This window comes from Camelus bactrianus, chromosome 7 (genome assembly GCF_048773025.1).
Source record: "Camelus bactrianus isolate YW-2024 breed Bactrian camel chromosome 7, ASM4877302v1, whole genome shotgun sequence".
In the NCBI taxonomy this organism is placed as follows: domain Eukaryota; kingdom Metazoa; phylum Chordata; class Mammalia; order Artiodactyla; family Camelidae; genus Camelus; species Camelus bactrianus.
The window spans coordinates 60,880,929-60,903,700 of record NC_133545.1 but is presented as its reverse complement, the minus strand read 5'-3'; the positions used below and the strand labels follow the sequence as shown (position 1 = coordinate 60,903,700).

The following is a 22,772-nucleotide window of genomic DNA, read 5'->3' as shown; positions in this document are numbered from 1 at the left end:
ATTAAGAATCACAGTTTACACCATTAAAAAGAAAGGAAGCCACAAGAGATGAGTTAAGTACTGGATTTATCTCTAAATTTAAGGCAATCGGGTGAAAAAAAAAAACCAACCCTATTTTTGTTACCATGACATTATACAACAACTAAGGAAAATATGCAAAATCATCTCCAGGGACAAATTTTTCTTCTGGAACTATACTCAAGTAGGATCTTACTTCACTGGTGCTTGTATAAGGATATTGGAGTAATAGTGTTGGCGTTGGGTACAATTTATAGAAATTCTATTTTAAAAGACTTATCATATGAATAGTTTGTAAAGGTTACGGCTTAACATTAAATTAAAACTCGCGGAAAGCATTTCAAGTTGGGAAGGGATCTGAGACAACAGGGTCCAAATAAATGCCACGGGACTGACTCTCTCAAATATCTGACAGCACATGCCACCCGCTAGCAGGTGTTGGGGGTCACTCAGCTAATGACTGAATTCTCTAACAAGTACTTGTAGGACAAAAATTCTGTTCTTAATTTAGAGTCACATACTCAAGCCCAGCCTTAGACTCAAAGATCCAGAATCTCTAGGGGGAATCAGAGGACAGGAACCTAGCTACATTTTTAGTAAAGCTCTACTGGCAATTCTCAGGCTAGACATACTTGGGCAGCACTGTCTTAGGACAAAGTTTGGTTTAGAGAGTTATTAGTTCAATTTAGTTTAGTTATTTCTAAAAGTGCCTCTACTGGTGACACCTACACTACTGATTAGGGAGGGGGTGAGCCCAGGAGAAAGCACAACTACGGAAAACTCTACCAATGCTTGGTTTTCACGTTGCTTCCTCCAACATCTTCTGACCACTGTTTTAACAGTCATTGTGGAACACATTACTTTAAGTAACCATTGGAAAGATTCCTTACTTTTCAGGGGTGATACCCCTGTTCATCTCTTTCCATGGTTCTACTTTAATTACTGACTGAGAAAGAGAACCACGTTGTACCTGTGAAGTAAAATTTTAAGCTCCAGAATTATGTTTTCATAGAGAAAGCCAACCAGCAGATGGTCAAGAGATAAAGCAACGATTTTCCTCGAAGCACTTCTATGTGTGCTTGACTGACTTCAAAATCTATTACTGTACCATACAACGTACAGTTTAATTCTGAAATTTGTAAGTTGGACTTTACAGCTCACTGCTTATCCCTTATCCCCATTCTGCCCTCTCCCTCATATGTCATCCATGCTATTTGTGATCTTTTCCCTTATTTCCAACAAAGTCCTCCGTTAAAGGTGCCCTTAAACTTAATTCTTATTAATCCAGGTATTTTAGTTAATCTCAGATATCATCTGTATAAAAATGTTACTGAGACCATGGACAAAGGAGGAGATGGAAAGGGGTATGTGATACAAAATGTAATTTATCCTGTATCTCATACATTTATGGGATTGGTTAAAAAAGAAAGAAAGAAAAAAAAGGCAAAGCTGCCTCAATTTACAGACTAAAAATTAAAGAGTAAAATTTAATTTGATAGGTTCATACAATCTATCAGTTTACCCAGGCATAAGGAGTGTTTCTTAACCTCTTCAAGGGTGTAAATCATACTTCATATCTGTAAGTCTTGAGAATAGACAAGTCCCTTTCAAATGCATGGTATCATTTATCATTATAACAACCCTGGGGAAGACTCCCATCCCCATTGGAGCAGATGAGGAAGTTGAGGCCCAGAGAGGTGCAGCATTTTGCCCAATGTCACCCAGCTTGTGAGTGACAAGGCCAGACTTTAGGAATGGATTTCAAATCCACCCCAGCCATCAATCACCGCCACATGGTGGAAAGAATGTTAAAGGCGAAGAAATACTTTCCTAGAATAAAGTTACAGAAGTCTGCATGTCCTGCAGCTGATAACTGGGGCATCAATTTCCTTTGAAATTCAGGGCCGTAAATAAGCAGCTTCTCTATGGAAGGTACAAAAGATTTAGTGCTATAATTTATGATGCTGATCCTGATCTACAATTAGATTTCACAGCCTGGAACATCAGATATAAAGAGCCATTAATGTAACCTCTTTGTCAATATAGAAAATTGCTAGTTTTTTCACGTCTTTACAATACCTATTTCTTATTAAAAAGAAAAATGCAACAGGCCACCTTCCATCTATAATAAGTTTGATAAGATCATCATACTTAAAAATCCATATTGAAGGCAAAAAGATAAAGGTCTGCTTACCCCTCCTTCATGTCATTAATGGGAAGTGGAACCCTGCCACCCCTGTCCAGGGCCGACGTGATGTTTATGGCGTTCAGACGCTCAGGCTGCCACACATTTTTCACTGCCCCAAGAAAGTCTCCAAGAACCTCGCTGGCCAACATTTCTTCTACATTCATATTTTTAATGAAGAATTCTGCTTGGTATGGTAACGGGAAGTCTAATGTTGGTGAAAAAGGGTATGCATATCTTTAATGAAATAGTTTTTTGAAAGGGAAACAAAAGAATAATTTGAGATTTATTGATTTCTGTCACAATCCTGGCTCTGAGGAACAGTATTATTACTGACTTTAAAGGCTTTTCTATATAACAGAGGATGCATCTAAAAACATAACATATATTTGACCCAGAATTTTATCTACAATATAATCAAATCTGGCAAACAGCAGGGCAATACACAGTTAAGGAAAAAAAGCAAGAAGAAAAGATGCCCTATCTGTCTCTTTCATCTGCTGGCCTCTTGACTCTGCCAATGCACCCAGGTAGAAGGTGCACTTCTAGAACTTAGAAAAATATTTTGTATTTGTAGTGTTTTAAAACTCACAGATCTTTTTCAAATACATCATAAATTTAATCATTACAATCTTTGGTACTGCTATTTCCATTTGGACAGGGGAGCAAGCTGAGGCACAGAGCAACATCCTTTCCAAACAGAGAACACATTATAAAATATCTGTACTTTCTTGCGGGTTGTTTACACATGATATGAAATACCGTATTTTTACAACATGCAGTATTATTGATCTTTTGGTGTATGCTAAAACATTACATTTTACTGAAATAATTATTGATCATATTTTCATTAACAACTCTGAAATCACAGCAATTTCACTCTTTTCATCACTCCATAATTAAATATTTTAGAGAAATCATAATTTAAATTTCTCATGAAATTCTGTATCTCATGTTGTTAGAGATTTAGTTAGCTTTTTTCCCCCTCAATGTCTCATCAATCATTTCCCTCTAAAGATTCCAGAAGTAATACTGTAAACCAACTCAAAGTCCAATTCAGATTCTCAATATAAGAAGCTCTAAATAAGTATAATTTATTTTACTTTCTCAAATATTACTTTTGAATTACAAACTATAATTTCCTATATTCTGGTTGTCCAATTATGACAAAAAATAGTTTTCTTTTTGTTTAATAGTATTTCTGTAATAATAAAGGCAACATTTTTGGAATACTTACTATGAGGCAGGCCAAGCTAAGAGACTGAGGTAAATTACTATATTTAATACTCACAACCACTAGATGAGCAGGTACTTGTACATTTCTTCATACTTTCAGAAGCAGAAGCTAATCTCTAGATCATTTGAACTTACCTCATATGACTTTTATTTAAGCTAAAGGAGACTGTATTTATAAAGAGCTCAGTGGAGCTCCCAATACAGAGTAAGAACTCAGAAAACATTAAACGTTAGCAATTATTATAATAATATGCACAGGTTGATTACTTGGATTCTGCCCTATAAAGAAAAAAAACTTCTGGACCATACACAGATTTAAAGTCCCCAACAGTAATTATACTATATATATATATATATATATATACATATACACACACACACATACTCTGATTTATTTCATTAAAACTCATGTACTATCTGTAAAGTACTCCACTCTTATTTAATAAATGAAAAATAAAAGTTATATAATGAGTAACTGAAATCTTGATGACCTCATTTATTATGAAGCTCCTTTAATATTAAAGGACATTGGATGTCAGAGTTGAAGTCAGGGAGATATTCTGGCTTTCGAGTTTTCAGAAGTGTTTCTGGAGTGTGGTGTCTCTTCCCAGAGATGAAGTTTTTCAAAGCCCTAATCACAGAAGGTTCTTTACTCATCTCCTACACTGTGACTTATTCTTCTTATGATTTTGTTAGATTTGTTTGATGTATAGCCCATCTGCAATCTTCTAAAATATGATGTTTATTCTTTTATGTAGATAAGTTTCCTGTTTTATACAGACACATTTCCTGCTTTATACGGAAAAACAGCAGCTTAATCATGCTACATTTTCCCCCATACTGAAAAATAGTTATGCAAAAAAATGTCATGAAGAACAGTTTCTTGGCAATAAATAATATTTATAAATAATACCAAATAGCTTTTGAGTATGCTAGAAATCTATCATCTATTACTGTCATTCAGTGTTTTTCTATCTACTTTTTCTAAAAAAGCGTGCAAAACTTTTTCCTTATTATCAATGCTATTCTTTGGAGAACTGTTTTTTGGCTTCCCTAATCCATGTGACCCCCCCTTCACGGCTCCTTTCTGAGACCCGCTGCTGCCACACCCCTTCAAGGCTCCAGGCTGTGCAGCTGCCTGCCGTCTACCCAGCCAAGTGCTGCTGCCAGGTCTCCCCGAGATGACTCACAGTAGCTTTCTAACTTTGGGGAAATCCCATGCCTGCTATATTTGGACATCACAGAGGCCAAGGGAACAGTAGGCCAACAGATTGGTGGCAGGCCTCTGAGGCACTAAACCCAATTTAGAGAATCACTCTATGTACTTTCCTTGAGCTCCATGCTGTGTGATTCTACATGACTGATTTCCCATTAGGTCTCCCAGAGCAGGAGGCAGCTGGGCAGGGAGTTGGACTGATGAGCATGGCTATCCTAATATTCAACTCTTGTTACTTCTTTTCCTAACCTTATCTGGGAGAAATGACGTGGGTAGGCCATGCTCAAAGATTTACATCCTACTGCTCATATAATTCCATCTACACGAGCAAGGAAAAATGCCTCCCATTTTGGTTCACTGCTTTTCAGAGTTTTGGCCACTGACCTCTATGTGAAAGGAGGCTTTCAAAACCCGTGTATTCAGCCTTCCTCACCTCTCATTTAGATAAATAGCCCCTAATACCAACTTACAGTCATCTAGCAGTCTTCCATTAGTATCCGCTTGAACGTGGGTCCCCACATGTCAGCATCTCCTGTTAGGATGCCTACGTACTCTGTATCAATAGGACTGAGACCAGACTTGACAGGGAAGAGGTTCAAACTGCACACCAGGCTACCTTTCAGTTTGTACGGACTTCCATACTTGACATAGGATTTTGAGTCCCCCTGAGAGCGTAATACCGAGGTAGTGGTCCAAGCCCACTGTAATGGAAGCATATAATCATACTGGTAGATTCTCAAGGAGAAAGGAAATTTCATAGCCATTCTGCTCACTAAGGGTATTCCAATTCTATAAGAACAGCTTGGACTAGATGCAGGTATCCAATTACAACTGGAGTCAAGAATAAAAATCTCCATGATCCAAACATGGATACCTACCAAAAGTCCTTAGGAGGTGGAATAGTGGGTCTTCCATCCAGGCCAATGGGACAGGTACTTGAATTTTCTTTTCATATATGAAGGTCACTCTAAATTTTAAATGAGCACATTTGTTGTCTGCAATTTATACAGCTAAAATGCCTGGGGAAATCTCATTTTAAGGGGTTCAAAAGCTTCACGCATTCTCCCCAATTATGTGTTGTGTCATCAATTCTACAGAAATTGCTTTCTTTCATATAGTGTAAAGGCAGTTTTCAACCCAGCCCTTCCTAAGTCACTATGAATTCCAAATTAGTAGGCTCTGATAAAATGTGTTGTATTCATTCATTTGTATTTAATTGTACTAGTAAATAGAAGTAAGAATTTTCCTATCCAGGATGCATGATTGTGTTCTTGTATTTTGGGGGGTAAATGCTGTACTAGTTCTTCTCCTGTTACCCTAATAAATGATATCTGGTATAGTATTCCATGATCTATAAATTTTAACTACAAAGTTTTTAGTGGTATGTACTTTTCCCAATCAAATGCCAAAATAGGGTCAGAATATTTAAGTGTAATTCTTGGAGCATCTTCTGTGTCCTTAACCTTTTACATCTTAGTCATCACTTACAGTTTGGGTATATGTAAATCTAAACCGCTGATGGACTCCAGCAATTATTGATGCATGATTAGCTATTCTGAAAGGAGACTGTGGCCCAAGTTGTGGTTTATTTTTGTCTGTCAACAACTCTGTCTTGTCACATACAATTGGACCACCTATGCAAGTATTAAAGTAAAATAATATCGATCACGTGTTGCATGTTCAGCCCTATGTTAAGCACATTTTGAATCTTAACTGATGGAATCCTTATCCTAGACTTATGAGAGAAATGGTATTCTTAGTCCCATTTTACAGATGATGCAATCACAGTCTGGAAATAAGTGACATAGATATTTGGCTCCCCATCCTGAGCTTTTCAGCACCATAATGCATCATGATACTTTATAATGAATTAAATATTGCTTAGTTTCTTTTCTATATTTTACTATTTCATTAGTTATAGCAGGTTCATGGTACTTTAAAATCCTTCACTATGTTTTACATACATATTAAACATAATGAAATACTTCTTACAAATAAGGAAACAATCAGTGACTTATTTTTCCATACCTACCTTCTGCTGACATTATATTAATTATCAAATTATGCCTTGCAGTCTCAAAAGTACGCCTATTGTAGGCAGTTATCTATTGGAAAAAGAAAATCATATTAAGGAAGTGAAATGTTATTTGGAAAATGAAATTCATTAAGGAGAAAATGAAAACAAATTGTCCTTCTCTCCATTTTCATTATTTGTTTATTATACTTACAAAATATTCCTTCTCTGAGCAACAAGGACTCAGAGCTTTTAGCAATATTATGGGAAAATAGATAATTAGTCAGGTCTATTTAACATGCTAAAACAACAAGTTAAAATCAGAAAAATCCTTTTATAGAAGGCTGTTAAGTGCTAGTAGTAATGCAGATGCATCATTAGTAAATGGATTAACCATTATGAATCACTTACCAGTGCCATTCTAAAATTTCAAAAAAAACCAAACAATATATTTGTGTACTTTTAAATGGAACTTAAGGATCATACCAGCACATCTTTGTATTGTTTGCATTCAGTACTAAACTGCACACCAACCACTCAAAAAATGTCATAAAATAACTGTTTGGAAATCATATCTCAAAATGGAAATAAAGCAGGAGGAATCACAATCTATGCAGCTTATGGCACATGCTCAAAACAAAAATCAATCCCTTTGCAGAGTCCAATATTAGTAAATGTTTGCAGAGCCAATGAACTTACATCAAAGTCAACTCAGAAACAGCCACTGCAAACAACAAACAAAGCAAAGGCCAACAACAAGATACGGCTTAAAAAAAAAAAATCAAGGAATGATTAACTTATAACAGGTATTAAATCATTCATTCAGGCCTGCAGTACCTCAAAAAAAACCAAACCAAACCAAACCAAAAAAACCAAATTGATTGTGTAAAAGTCTTAGCATCCCAGCACTAGCCTTCTGGCAGTCATTGCAGCTGTAGTTTGACACTGAGATGAGAGTGCAGGACAAAACTGATTGAAACTGAAAAAGAAATATCTTGCATATTTAAGAACAAGTATCAAAGACCTTAATAGCATCACATATGAGCTTTAAATAAAACACATTACAGCCATCAGAAATATTATTTGAGAGAAGAGTGAAAAACCCGAATTTTGGAATAAAAATTTCCAAACCTTAACAATATTTAAAAGTATATATTCTGAAAAACATATTATTCCACAAAATTAAAAGACCTCTCTCCATAATCTGTCAAATTTCTTTTGGATTTAATGACTTCTTTGCTGCTCTCTGTTGGGACACATTATCAATTAGGTTCTCACTGAACACTAAAATTAAGACTAGCCACTAAAATCAACTAGGCACTATTGCTCACAAAGAGCAAAAGAAAAAAAATGCAGAAAACATTTGGGGATTTTCATGATTTTAGAAGTTTATCCTGGAAAAAACTTAAGAATATTCTCAATGGAAAAAAAAATACTAGATACTATTTGAAGTAATATCTCAAAGTTAATGCTCAGAAAGATTAGGTATTTTCAAATTAATGGTAATATTTTTATGGTGAGCCTTCCCATGATTATCACAAATTTCATTATTATAAATTTCATAAATTCTAATAAGCTTTTTTTTTTAAATCATAGGCTACACAAGAGTGAAGAACCTTTCATAAATCAGGAGGAAGAATTTTATTATCTGAATTTATAGTTAATGTTTAATTTTAACAGCTATAACAGAATGCAATCCTTCTATCACTTCTAATGAGATATTTAAATACTGTAATATCCTCAATCAAATTTTACTTGTCGTCATGACGTGAAGCCCTTCACAGCAGAGGAGTGCATGCATATGTGCTTTTTTTGATCCCCTATTTCTAAAATAGTGGCTGATCTTTTTTAGATGTTTAATAAATATCTACTGAACAAATTGTGGATTTATTTGAATAAATGTATTTATAATTGTGGATTTATATAATTAAAATCTTTTAATTATATTATTAATGGAATACTTTTAAATACTGAAAACATTATTATACATGGATGTAGAAATGAGTTATTTACAGATAAATCACTACTTGTGTTAGATGAAAGATATGTAAGTTTTCATCATCATCTCTTTAGCATACTACTTGATACATATTCATAATATTCTATGTTGGTATTTAGATGTAATGAACCACAGTGAATCCTGGCTCAACACATATGTTTCTCTTCTATCCTAGCCCCTTGACTCTCTCCAACCAGAGCAGCCATTTTGGATTTTGTGTTTATCATCCCAGCCATTTAAAATACAGTTTTATTATAAATGCATGTATGCTTAAAATATATTGTTCAGTTAGCTGGGTTTTGAGCTCTATCAAAATGGTAACTGTTATGTAGTCTTCTGGGAATTTTTTTTTTCAACATTACATTCAAAACATTCGTTCATGTTGCCAGGCAAACTTAGGTTCATTGTTACTATGAATGTTCACTGTGTGAATACTCCACAATACAGACTTAGAGACTCCTGGGTCTCAAATGCTTTGTGGGTTTCCAGTGTTTTGCTATACAAACATTGCTCAATGAACATGACTGTGCATGCCTTCAGGTGGACATTTGCAAGTGTTTCTTTTACGTGTATACCTAGAAGTGGGGCTGCTCAATCACAGGGTACAGTGATACTCAGCTATGTGAAATACTCAGTTTTTCCGAAATGGTTATGCCAATTCCCACGTCCACGGTAATGAATTTTACTGTTGTAAAATTCTCACTGCAGTCTTAATTTGAATATTCCTCATTACTGATGAAAGTAAGTGTCTTTACTTAATTGGCATTTAAGTCTCCTTTTCAGTGAAATATCTATTCATGTCTTTTTCTTATTGAAACTGTAGGAGTCCTCTTTTATATTTTACATACTTATAACTAGTCAGCTATATATATTTAAAATATCACCTTCCAGCATGTGGGTTTTTTTTTTTAATGTTTTCTTTTGATGAACAGAAGTCCAGAAATTTAATATGGTAAAATTTATCAATCTCTTCTCTTAAATAAAAATATTTAGATGTTATTTAAGAAATCCTTCCCTATTCTCAAACTCAGAAAGATATTCTTCTACATTTTCATAGAATAGTTTAAAATTTTGCTAAATCCTTAACCTACCTAGACTTGAGTTTTGTACTTACTGTGAAATAAGAATTTAATTTTATGTTTGCCATATAGCTGAGCACCAGCCAATGAACAGACCTTATTTTCCCTAATCTGTGATCGGTGGCACTATCTCTTTAGACATGTATCATTACTTTTTATGTAGATGGATCTGTTTCTGGGCTCTCTATTTTATTCACTGGTTAATTTATTTATCCCTCTATCAATACAACCTTATGATTAATTACTAAAGATTTATAATAAATCTTGATTTCTGGAGAGGAAAGAAATCTTTCCCCTCTTTTTTCTTCTTTAGGATTGTCTTGATTTTTCTAAGCCATTATCTCCTTTATAAATTTTAGAATTAGTCGTCAAGTTTCATGAAAAACTTATTGAGATTTTTGTTGAAATTGCACTGAATCTACAGATCAATTTGGGGAGAGTGATGCCTTTATGATTTTGAGTCTTCATATCCCTGAACCAATGATCTTTTCATTTACATAGGAATTCTTTAATATCAATAAAGTTTTATAATTTTCCCCATACAGACCTTGAGTATCTTCTGTTAGATTTATTCTAAGTATATTGTAATTTTTGTTGCTATTAAAAATAGCATGTTTTAAAAACATGTATTTTCTCAATACTTGTTATTCTGGTGTAGAAATGTAACTAAATTTTTATATTGATGCTGTAGTTTACTGCTAGGCTTTCTGAAGGTTTTAATAATCTATGGACTCTTCATATCATTTACTATTCTATTTCTTCCTTTCAAAAACTTTTTTTTAATTTTGATTTTTTTAATTTTTTAAGAATTTTTAAAAATTTCTTTTTCTTTCTTTACTGCCCTGGATAGGACTTCTAATATATTCTGTAACAGATGTTGTAGAGGGGGTCACTCTTGTTTTGTTCCTGAATTTAAATGGAATTCTTTTAGAGTTTGTTTCCATTAAAAATGGTATTTGCTATTATTTTTGGTAAATAACCTATCAGGTTAAGGAAGTTCAGCTCTATTCGTAGTTTGCTAAGAGTTGTTTTTTTCTTATCAAGAATAGGTGTTGAATTTTATTAAATGCTTTCTCTGCATCTTTCAGGGTGATTGTGCTATTTTTCTTTTTTAATCTAGCAATGTGATAACTTACATTTATATATTCCTTTTATAACTTCCTGAATATTTTTAACAATCATTTTGACAATAACTCAAAATAACTTTTTTACTTATAGCTACACATATTTATATCTTAAAAAAACAGATTTATAGACAGAAATCATTGAAAAGTCACATTAATACAAACTTCAGCTCAAAGGAAGAAACACCGTCTTCTCTTAGCCAATATGGAAGCTCATATCCACAATCCATGGCTGATTAAGACTTTGGAGAAAAACTCAAAGGATGTAATCCCTTGAGAGTTTGTACCAGGTAGAAAACATGCCATATAGGACCTGTACAAACTCTCAACAATTTCACTAACAGTTCCTATGCTGCTGCCCTGGTCAGTACCAGGAAATCCTTATGGAATTGAACAGTTAAATTCCAATTTAAGATCCTGAAGGCATCTGGGCCTAAAACTATAGTAGGACTCTCCTGTCATTAAATGCCATTATAATTCTGATTTTGCTGGATATAGTAAAGAATGAAACATTTTTAGCTTTTATACTCATTCATTTTTTAAAAAGATTAATTCTCATTAAAGGGTCAATGTCATCATTGCTTTTGTTGTTGTTTTAATTTCTAATATCTTCCAGGTATGAAACCAGGTACTGATAAAAATCTGATTAATTATTAACACCACCATTTCCAAAATAAAGGTTAAACATGCAGCATGGTTTACAGAGCCCTCAAAGATCTGCCCCTAGCAACAGTGACACCTCTGTTCCCATCACTTGCCCTCTGGCTTGCATCCTGTCCTCAAGCCACACTTGGAGTTCCCTAAGACCGTCTGGTTTTGTTTATGCCTCCAAGATTTTGATGTGCTGTATCTTCTGCCTAAAATAGCCTTCCTTCTACTTTGTGAATTTCTATTTACCCTCTTACAACTCTGCATCAAACAGCACCTTCTTATTATAACAGTTATGTCAGTGTTGGCTAAGTGTGGCTTTCCATTCCAGTGCTTCAACCCCTGGACTGAAGACATGACGGGACACAGCTACCATTCATCATTCTCCTACCACCACCTGTCATAAAGCTTAGCACATGGGAGGGGCTCATTAGATGTCTGCTTAGTGACTGTATTTGAATGAACATGACATACGAAATTAAAATTCGGAGGGAATCAGTTTTGAAGTTTGTATTCATTTTCTTCAATAGAATTTGTATTATAGTAATCTGTTTCTTTTAAATGTCTCAGTTGTTTTTTTCACTAATTTAGCCCCTTTTTATATAAAAGCTGAAACAAAAAAACTTTGTAAATGAACAGAAAGGGATGGTACATTTCCAAATGTTATCTAGTGTGTTTCCATGCAAAAATACTGACTCCCACTGCCACATAACTGTAATTACAACATTTGAAACTCAAATTAATATATATAATATATATACATTTATATAATTTTGCTCTATCTAAGTAAATTACCTCAATGACTGTTGGTTTCCCCACATTTTCAGCTGTTGGAGACCCATATAGGACTCCATCACTATATGGCGTCCTTTGGATATATCGAAGCCATCCAGGCCGGTCTGGGTAACCCATTAAATTTGTGTTAAATGTTATGGGATCATTACTAATCTCACCTAGACAAGAAACACAGAAGCAAGTTATGAGACAGTTGTTTTCAAACGTTGCTTTGATAGTTCCAATAAAAATATGTCTGTCTAAATTTTTTTCTTATATTTGTAGCAAATTAAATACACACCAAAAAAAAAAAATCCATCTGGGAATTTAGATTAGGGCCTCATGTAAAGAAAACAATCCTTTTGGTTGTTTAGTTTGTCTAGAAATCTGATGAAACAAAGAAAAGTATATTCATACAATTTTCCTTCCTTTTCTCTCTTTCTTTCCTCTTCTTCTTCTTCTTTTTTTTTTTTTTTTTTTTTTTGGTCACATAGCAGTGAAAAAGTTCTGCCAATAAGACAGTTACCTTTCAGGAAAATCTCCCAGTCATTCTGGTATATTCATTCTTTTGAGAAACCTTCCTTTGATGAAACTCTGAACACTATCAAACTAATCTTAAAGGATATCTCAAAATTTTTAAAGTGTCACCAAAACAAAAATAATGCAATTTAAAAACATTGGAGGATGAGTTGAAAAAGATGTTACAAATTCAGAAGAACTGTAATAATATGACATTTATTAATAATAAACAATAATAACAGCATCATTTGACTAGCATGTGCCTGGCCCTGTTATTGTGCCTGGCCTCTACAGGCCTTATTTCATCTGATTTTCAAATATATCAATAAAAGTAGTACTATTATTAGCCTTGATTTTATTAATGAAATATGTAATTTTCCATGTTAATTCTTCATGGTCTTATTAAGTGCTGAAATAGAATTTAATCTTGGCTGACTCCAGAAACTATGCTCTTAACTACATGTTTTCTTCTCCAATGTTGAAGCAGCTGTTCAAAAGGTTGAGCTGTATAGTTTTGCAAACATAGAACGCCTCACAAGGAAACAGTTTTTAAATAATTGATGAAAAGACCACCTTTTTTTCTTGAGCGCTGCTGAGAACATGCTTAACTATATTTTATGAGTGTTGTTAGGTATGCTATTCATCATCTAATCCATAAAAATAATGTTTATATTAATTCTAATGCTATAATTTTCAAAAAATTCACTTTTATTTGTTACTTAAATAAGAGTTATAATAACAATATATTTTTCTCTTGTTATTCTTTCTATATCCTCATTAATTTGTTGGCTTTTGTGACAATCCAATATAACATAATTTAAACCAATAGTAAATTAAATAAGACTTCATAATTGCTATTACTTTGAAGAAAAATTAATCTCCATTATACTATTATTTAGTTGTATAAAATTATCTCACATTGTAAAAGCTTTCTTGAGAACCCTTTCTTAATATCATATTTCATAATCTTCTACAACATATGTAGTTTCCTAAAAATCAATGTACTATGTAAGACTCTAAGTCTTAATATGTAAAAATCACAATTGTACAGCTACAATTATTTCTATGAGAATACAGGTAGATCATTTGTCAGAAGAACAAAACTCAAGACTGGGAAATCAGAAATATGCTTTTTTTAAAGTTCAGAAATGAATTATTTTCTTCTGTAATTAAATTTCTAATTTTAAATTGGAAAATATCCTGCAACAATCAGTTTATCACACATCCAGACCATTTCAATTAATGCTACAAATATCTGCCCATGTATCATTTAGATGATGCACACTGAGCAAAAAGAAAATTTAGTACATTAACCACTTTTTTTTCCCCACCAAGAACATACCAGGTTTTGGGTAAGGTGGGAATTCCCCCTTAAAATACTCTCTTTCCAAAACATGAACAAAGAGGACACCTGCAGATGGGTAGACATTCCGGTCAGAGTGCACCCTGGAGAAAATAGTGTACACTGAAAACAAGAGGGAAGATAAGAGATAGAAAGACAAATAATGAGATCTGCTTTTGATAATCCACTTACACTCTGAAGAAAGGTTTCACTATGTAGAAATTTCTGAGAAAACTGAAGCAACATGCAAAATATTGTTAAGAAGTTTGTTTTAAAGGGAAGTGGTTTTAAGACAAAACATGGAACAACTCTCAACCTGGTGTGTTTATAGACATTTCAAATACTGTGTAAGCAGAATTAGGCACATTTAATATTTTTAATTGTTATTATATAATAAAGACATCCATCGTATCTTTTTTGGTAAGTTTTTATGGAAATTATTACCAACAAAATACCTCATGAGAACTGACCAACTATATGATTGCTACAGTGTATTTTTTTTCCTTTTTTCAAAGCAAGGTATAAAGAGTACTTTTTAAACGGTAAGAACCTCCACTGTATTTAACTGTTTGCCAGACAAAGCACATCAGACCTTAAACCACCACTGATTTATGTAAGGTGAATTTCATATATTCTTATAAAAATGCACTGGATACTCTTTTGTTGAGTATTACTCCTCATCTCTCTCCTAGAAGTGATTTATTCCACTTTACCTGATCTTGACAATTAACAATTCACACATATAATCTAGTCTATAATGCTACCTCCTAAATAAGCAGTAACAGTTACATAATAAAATTCAGTGCAAATCATTTCTTCAAGTGAAATGGGGCAGATTTCATGATTCACTGGTTACTTAAGATATATGATGTGAGTACATTAAAATGACCAAATTGGTTTGATTAGTTTCAACCTATCGTTTTTCCTCTGATATCATCATCTCCACCAACACATTACTGCCATTACCCTTGTCACCTCTACAATCTCTTTTCGGTTTTCTATCTTCCTGTTTGGCTAGTGGCTGCAATTTTTAAACAGATAAACTCTAGCAGGTAAGTTCTTTCTCTTAGTCACTGATAGATTTGTAAATGTAGTCATTAACCTTAAGAACTCAAGGCTGCTCACTTCAAGCTCACGACTAACTAAAAGCCCTGGATGGCAAAATCACTGACAGTAAATTTTTCAGCATAAAAATAGCAACTCCCACAAAATGTTTCTTTATCTGTGAAAACTTGTCCCTGCAGTTCTGTGGATGGCTGCCAAAAATGGGAAATGGAACTAAAATATTTGGCTTGGAGCTTCACATAGCCATAGCTTTACTACTAAAAACACAACTTCAAAGGCTCTGTAGCAGAGGAAAGGAAGCCGCAAGTTAGGTTTAAACCAGGTATGCAGGGAGACTCGTTCTTTCCTGACTTGTTTTGTACTAGCATCTGAACGCAATCTTCCTATGGCATTTGGAGTACCCAGTTTCTACCTTAGAACAACTTACTCACCTGTGAAAATGGTCCCATTCAAGAATGAACGAATCATAGGAAAATAGTGAGGATGAGAATTGGAGATTTTTCACCAGTTGGATTCCATGGCATCCCCTAAACGCTAGGTGCTGTGGAGAATGTGAAGATGAAGGAGACCCAATCCCTGTCTTTCATGAGTTCACCATCTGGTTTGGGAGACCAACGCCTACCTAACTAGGTATGATCCCAGGGATACAAACTGCTCTGGCAGTACCTGCAGAGATGGGGAGAAGCAATGGAGGCTGGAAAGATCTGGAAAAAGAAGTAGAATTCAACAAGGCTTTTAAAGTACTAGCAGGATTCTGAAATGCAGAGATGGGCAATTTCACTGGTGAAATACATGCAAGATACAATCATGGGATCCTGTCAAGCCCTTTCAAGAAAGGGAATTAAGCCAGTGATGCTTGACACTGGGATGTATTTAAGGTAGGGGGAGGAAAATTGGGAAGAAGATCAAATTATGGAGCACTGTGAACTCCTGCTGAGAAGTTGTCTCATTCTATACATAATCATGTTTAAATTCTAGATCACAACCCTACAACCAAAGCACAGGAATATTTTGAATAATGTAAAGGAAACTCTTCGGAGCTTATATAATTTACTCTTTCTAGGGTTTATTAAAAACATCTTGAAGTCCAGCGCTAAACTTTATTTACTTATGTTATTTCCTTGGCACCTAAAAGGTGTTTGGCATATGTGAATAATTTCATAAATGCCTACTGAATGGATGAATACATTCTAGTACAAAGCACTGGAGAGGGAAACACAGCTCTCATGTTTGAGGACTAAATATATATAATACTTAGCTTCAATTTCAGTTTTGTAACTTAAATTAATTCTCATATGTGTGTAGCAGTTTCTGGGTTATCCTCTATTTACATTATAAATTACTAACGGTCTCCCTTCGTTTTTGCTACCATAAGGTAGTAACAGCTAGCTTATAAATCAAAAAGAAAGGTTGTTCATATTAAATAATATTGAAATGATTTTATTTTCTATACGGCCCATAGCAGGGCCTGATATGGAACCAAAAAAGGGTACGTGTCACTGCTTATCACCTCACTTCAAGGACTAGCATAGAACATCTCACTTTCTGTTTTTATAAAGAAAACATTTCTACTATCTACAGAGCCAAACCACAATCTACCATGGCCCTCCTGGGCTTTAAGATGACATGCACATTTCTTTATTCATGTGTACTCAATTGCCTTTCTGCAATCTGCTGAACTGCATACTTGCTGGTCAGTTACCTTGGCAACTCCACAGTAAAGCCTGCTTCACTTTAAGTATAGTATGCTATTCACTTTAAGAAAAACATGATACAGATGTATGACACATTCATCATCTAGAAATGGAAAATGACTAAGCCAATATGTTTTGTTTGTGAAAATAATATTTCCTTTCTGCAGCATCAGTTTAAATCATAAGCACCCACACAACATTTTAGAGAAGTACCCTTTGCCTTACCTTTCCCATTTGTTACTTGGAAAACAAATAGTTCTTCAACAGCGGCTATTTGGGCAGTATTTCCACCTAGCTTCCTTTTGAAAACAACAAATGCCAGAGAATTCAAAGTTATAGGCTCTTGTTCTAAACATGAGTTATATAAATAATACTAATAAGTTTGCACTAACACCAACAAAGGCTGATACTACACAGTGAACACATGTTGCACTCACATGTGTCTAAGTAGTACTCACAAACAGTAAGCTTGAAGCATATTGCTTTCTCTAAAAGCAAGTCTTGAAAATCAAATTTAAACACTCTAAAAATCTCTGAAATACATATCTCTGAAACAGTCTCTGAAATATACATGTGTACCTCACCATGCTAATCAAGCTGAGGTCACATTGTCTGGCAGCTCTGTGCATCACATGGCTCTGCAATCGTCTACGGCTGCAAATCCATTACCTCTGCAAATGCATGCCACTGGATACAAACGAAACTGGAAACCAGTGTGTGGCTAAATCCGTGAAAATCCATCACCATTAATGGGCAAAACAATTAAACCAAAAAGTCCGACCCACAGGGGGTCAAAGACATCATCTTCAAACAACAAGGGTAGCTAGATTTGCAAAGATTAAAAACTGAAGACAGGTAGTCATAAATAACAGAATTTTTAAGGAAAAATTATATATCTGAGTTGAGAAGAGCAAAAGGGTATGTGGGCAAGTGGCAAGGATAATATTTCACCCTCCCTAAATGCAGCTCCAATGCTCCTTGTTACCACGCTACCAAAATCTTTTCGCAAAACTGTTCTCTCCATGTTTTAGTCATAAGGCATAAAAACTGCAGACCATTTCAACGATGTACATTATGTGACAGCAGAGAGCCAAGAACCAAGTAACAGACGGTGATGGCAGTGCAATAAAATCGGACCTCATGCTAGCTAAATAGCATCCTATCTTCCTTTATTAATAGTCCATTTGAAGTCTCCTCCCTATGGGAGATGAAAATATGAGGGTGTGCATTTGTATGCTTATTTATAATTACTTAAAAACAAAAACAAATCTGGATGTATTTAGTAAACATCAAATTTTGAAAGGATTGTGGTGGTGCATTGCTAATGAGTCTATAGCATATCACATCACAATTACTACAATGATTATTTTTAATGGCATACAGACGTGCACAGGCACATACAGTCCACTCTCTACAAAAAAGTCCAGAGAACACTTACCAGCCCTTTTTCTGCATCAGCAAGAACAAGTACATGACTATAAAGATACACTGGTTGCTGAGTGTGAGACCCTGCAAGTCTCAGCTAGACTTATATCTTAAAGCCTTCCTCCTCTGAAATCTTTAAGTCATAAAGTATTGTCGGTATTCACGTCAAGGTGACCTTTAGTAGGTACCTATAATGTGTATCTCTCTCTCATAGATGCTTTATCAACAAATTAATCACTTTAAAAGATCTACTAATATCATCATTTTCTAAATTTTGAGATTTAAGAGTATACAGTAAAATCTTAATTTACTAGGAAGCCCAAGGAAGGAAACATTTCAGAGAGCTTAGTTTTCTAAAGTACTCAGCGGTCGGTCCTTTTTCATGATGGTTTAAGATCATCATTTGGCACACCAATTATTGCACCCTGCTCTATTATACAGCGAAGCCCTTATGGACTGTTTGGTCACCTTGTCTTTTACCGATCACAGTAGCGCTAGCGGGTTGCCGTCTGCTAATGCTTTTTAAGGTTGTGTGTTTTATAGATTTTCTGTTTTCTCATCTGTAGATAAGTTGTCAGCTGTCATTTCTCATCGCTATCAGTATGTTTCCTCTAACAGCTTCTCTTTCCCTTCTAATTTGCTGCTATTAATCTGCTTCAGGTTTAGAAATGAGACTACCAAATGAGGTGGACTGGCGTGTTAAAGTAAGAACAAATCTGTGCCGTCTCAATGCATGCAAGGCTCTGCTAGATGTGAAGAACAGAAGCCTACATTTGCCACATCTATTATGGCTACCCAGAGACCCTCTTGTATCATATTTTCTGATTCCTAGTTGACACAGTGTACTTCTGAAACGATGATCTTACTATAACTGGGAGACAGCCGTTACTTGAGGAGATGGCAGCATAAGCTGTGTATGAAACACATTCAGAAATAAATAAGTGTACCATGGAAAGTCTTATTAATTTAACCCATATGCTATATGGATTGTCAAATCAAAATGAATAGATTTAATGTGTTGTGTAAAACAATTTCTAACATATTTCATGTATGGGAAATATACTGCATAATTTAAACAAAGAGATCTATGGATTAAGAGATCTACTACTCTCAGCAATAGCTATATCAGCCTAAGAATAAACACACTAAAATAAGTAATTCATTAATAAGAAATTGAAGCCTATTTCTAAAAGCATTTCAATTTTGTTAATTTGCCTCTCATGTTCAGAGTTTTAAGACGTAAGCTACGCATTGGGAAATGTGACAACGGTGCTTGAAATGAGTGCAAATTACTTAAATAAGATAGTGTGTATTTCCCAAATGTTCATAGTACTGCCTTAATAAGTATTATCTGAAAAAAAATTTTGGATAAGAATGATGAAGTAGACTTTTAAATATGTTTAAGATATAAAGATAATACTGAATAGCCACTTACCTGGTACAGCTTTTAAAACAAACTTTGGCCTAAGCAACTAGATATCCCCACTCCTTAACATCCTACTTACAGAAGAGACATCATCCCTCTGCTAAAGTTAAGAACTGAACTATTATTAAAAAGAAAGTTACACAAAAAATACAATTGCTGAAAATGTATTTTACTATGTGATTATCTCTGATCATTAAAAATTGTTAGTACTGACAGGAAAAATAAGACTTGTCTTTTCTTTTATAGTTTTAACAGCTAAAAACTCATTATGAGTCTCGGAGCCTCTGCATATAGAACACTCCAAGAATCTGCTACCGATTCATCAGAATTGATTACAAGAGATAAATCCCATTTGCTACCTCTGCATCAAGAGAACCCATTTCAGGGTTTTCAGAGCCTGATATATTTATGGTTTCCTTCCTAATTTATTTTTCAATGTGTTACTTCTGTAGTCTAATTGAAATTTAATTACTAAACCAGATAATGGCTATAGAAAAATATTTTGAGACATCAATATCCAGCCAGGTATAGAACCTGTGTTGGATTTTTTTTTCCTCATTAAGATTTACCTTTTTATCAATTCAGGTTTATAAATCTTGGCTTAGAATCAAAAGCTTTTCTCAGCAGTCTGCCCTTCACCCTCGAGTTTACTCAACATCAAAGTACTGAGGGCCATTCATTTAGCAAGGTCAGCTATTGTTTTTATTTCAGTCACAGACAGTCCACACCAGGGCTGTAGAATTCATCCCAGGGAAAGCATTAAATTGCCTTTTAAAACTTCATTCCTCTAAGAGATAGGACCACTTTTCTTTACATGAGGTAAAAGAAAAGCCACTACTTGGATCTTTTTCTACAAAAAGCAGAAAGGCTTCTTCATGAGATTCCCCCCCCAACTAAAGCCACTTACTAAAACCATTTTTCTAAAGTGAAGGTAAATATCGTGATTTTCCATAGAATGATCACGTGTTTGTTTTGTTTTGTTTTTTTCTTAAATGTCAGTTGGAAAGTGGTTGCAAACCATTGTCTATTGGTAATCAATTGGTCTCACAGAACTCTGCAATTGAAAACGGCTTTAGATGCCATCCTGTCGGGGCATGCCAAGTAAGTTTCTCTAAGAGACAGATCATTGCATTACTTCCTGCTTGGATATGGCCTCAGCAATCTACTCAACTCAGGATTCCTGACAGATAATACCAATCCAAGTTGGCATGCATTTGTTTTCCTGGAGGGTTCAGTCCTTTGTTTTATAGATAACAAAATTGAACCAAGAGAGACTAAGTGAACCTACAGGACTAGCAAGTGGAAGAGCTAGGACTTTAAGCGAGGATAGTCATGTATTTTGTTGATTGAGGTTATGTATTTGATGGTTGTCCATTATTTTATTATAATCCACTATAGTAAACACATTATGTTGCATAACTCCATAACTTTCTTAATTATCTCTCTTGTTTTACCATGAACCAGAGCTTGACTAGATAATCTTATTATTTCATGAGGTTATCTTAATTATACTACACAACTGGAAGAAGTGAGTTAACAATCATGATGTCAAGAAAGAAACCAACCTGAAGTTTCTTTAAAGAACGAAACAAACCCAAAGCTTAGAAGGAGATATTTCAGCCTTCATAGCCAGAGTCTAGGAGAAGAAACTCACAGCTCTGGTAGATAGTCTTTTTGAAGTCCTGGAACTCTATGATCCTTCCTCCTGACTTTGCCACCTTTCAGAGGCCAAGAAGAATACATATTTTCAGCCCTATGGGCACTTCCTGCTCACCTCCAACAACAGAGGAAAGGAAATCATCTAGAGAGACATTTCTGTCTTCGATCTATGCAGTCCCTTGACCATCAGTAAGCTAAGAAAAAGCCTCCTTTGAGACGGCAGAAGAGAATTGAAGTTGAAAATAATTAGGAAATCTGGTCACAATCATTTATACTTTCTCTTTGTTTCTCAGAAAAAAAAAAAAAAAAAAACAATGAAAGCTTATCAGTAGACCTAAGGCTGACCCATTTTAGAACATGAGTTGTCTTAAGTAAGAAAGGAGAATTTGAGGATGTTTATCTAAGTGAAGTATATAAATAAATAATATGAAAGCTTATTCTTTTTCTATTTAAATTATTCCAGGGGTAAATTTTAAGTTCTTCTACTTTTACCTGAGTAAAAAGAGAAGGGAATGCATATTTAGCCTGCTCTTTATGATTTTTGCAATCACTTAACGCATGTTGAGGTAGAATGATGCCAAATGTATTGATCTGAAAGATTCAAAATTCCTCAAAATACCATTTCTAGAAGAGACACCATCTCACTGCTAAAGTTAAAAACTAGAATATTATTTTAAAAGAAAGTTACACAAAAAATACAACCGCTGAAGTTATTTTACTATAGAAATGCTCTTAAAATATTTTGTGCTCTTTTGAAATTATTGAAAAGAGAAGACTGAGATTCATGGCCAAGAATATTTCAAAAAACATTTAATATCTAAGATAGCATTTTAAATGGCCTTGCTATATAAGCCACTAGAAACAATTCTCTTCATACAGTTGATGAAATGTATCACTCTGTATGAGATATTTTAATAATGCAGAACTATAATGATAGGATTTAAATTGGATGAGGAGACCAGGCAGGGAAAAGAAGCCAAAGGATGAGTTCAAGAGAAACTGAGGCAACAAGAGAACATGGTAACCTGAAATGATTACCTCAGTAGATTCAAGATGTATTACTGATCATTTCTATTTTGAGAGCTATATGTATTGCTCAGGATCCAAGGAGAAAATCACTTTGAGGTCCAGTGGGAATCTGAACTAGGGAGAGACAAGTGTCTCTTGGAGAGCCTAGAGAAAGCTGTTAAAGACTTGGAGCTGTGCATTTCACTAAGAACAGCACCATAGTAGATGACTCCACTGGGCTTAACCACTGGTTAGAGAGAACCTTTATGGAAAACCAAATAGGAAATGGAGGGACGTGCTCAAAGAGGACAGAGGTCTAGGAACTAAAGGTAAGGAGAAGA

At 34.5% G+C, this 22,772-nt stretch overlaps 1 protein-coding gene across 10 annotated transcripts in view; it reads right to left on the bottom strand.

The window, feature by feature from the left end:
* SGCE (sarcoglycan epsilon) overlaps positions 1-22,772 on the bottom strand; it is a 64,686-nt gene that overhangs the window by 24,369 nt on the left and 17,545 nt on the right. For 6 of the 10 annotated variants that reach the window (XM_074367477.1, XM_074367476.1, XM_045508721.2 and 3 more), the window contains 4 exons: positions 14,155-14,277; positions 12,315-12,472; positions 6,688-6,760; positions 2,213-2,411 (listed from right to left, as the gene is read on the bottom strand). In XM_074367477.1, the coding sequence (XP_074223578.1) occupies positions 2,213-2,411; positions 6,688-6,760; positions 12,315-12,472; positions 14,155-14,277 (553 nt within the window). Of the gene's footprint in view, positions 1-2,212; positions 2,412-6,687; positions 6,761-7,582; positions 7,649-12,314; positions 12,473-14,154; positions 14,278-22,772 lie in introns of all 10 variants that reach the window. The other 4 variants (XM_074367475.1, XM_074367478.1, XM_074367473.1 and 1 more) reach the window with 1 other exon arrangement.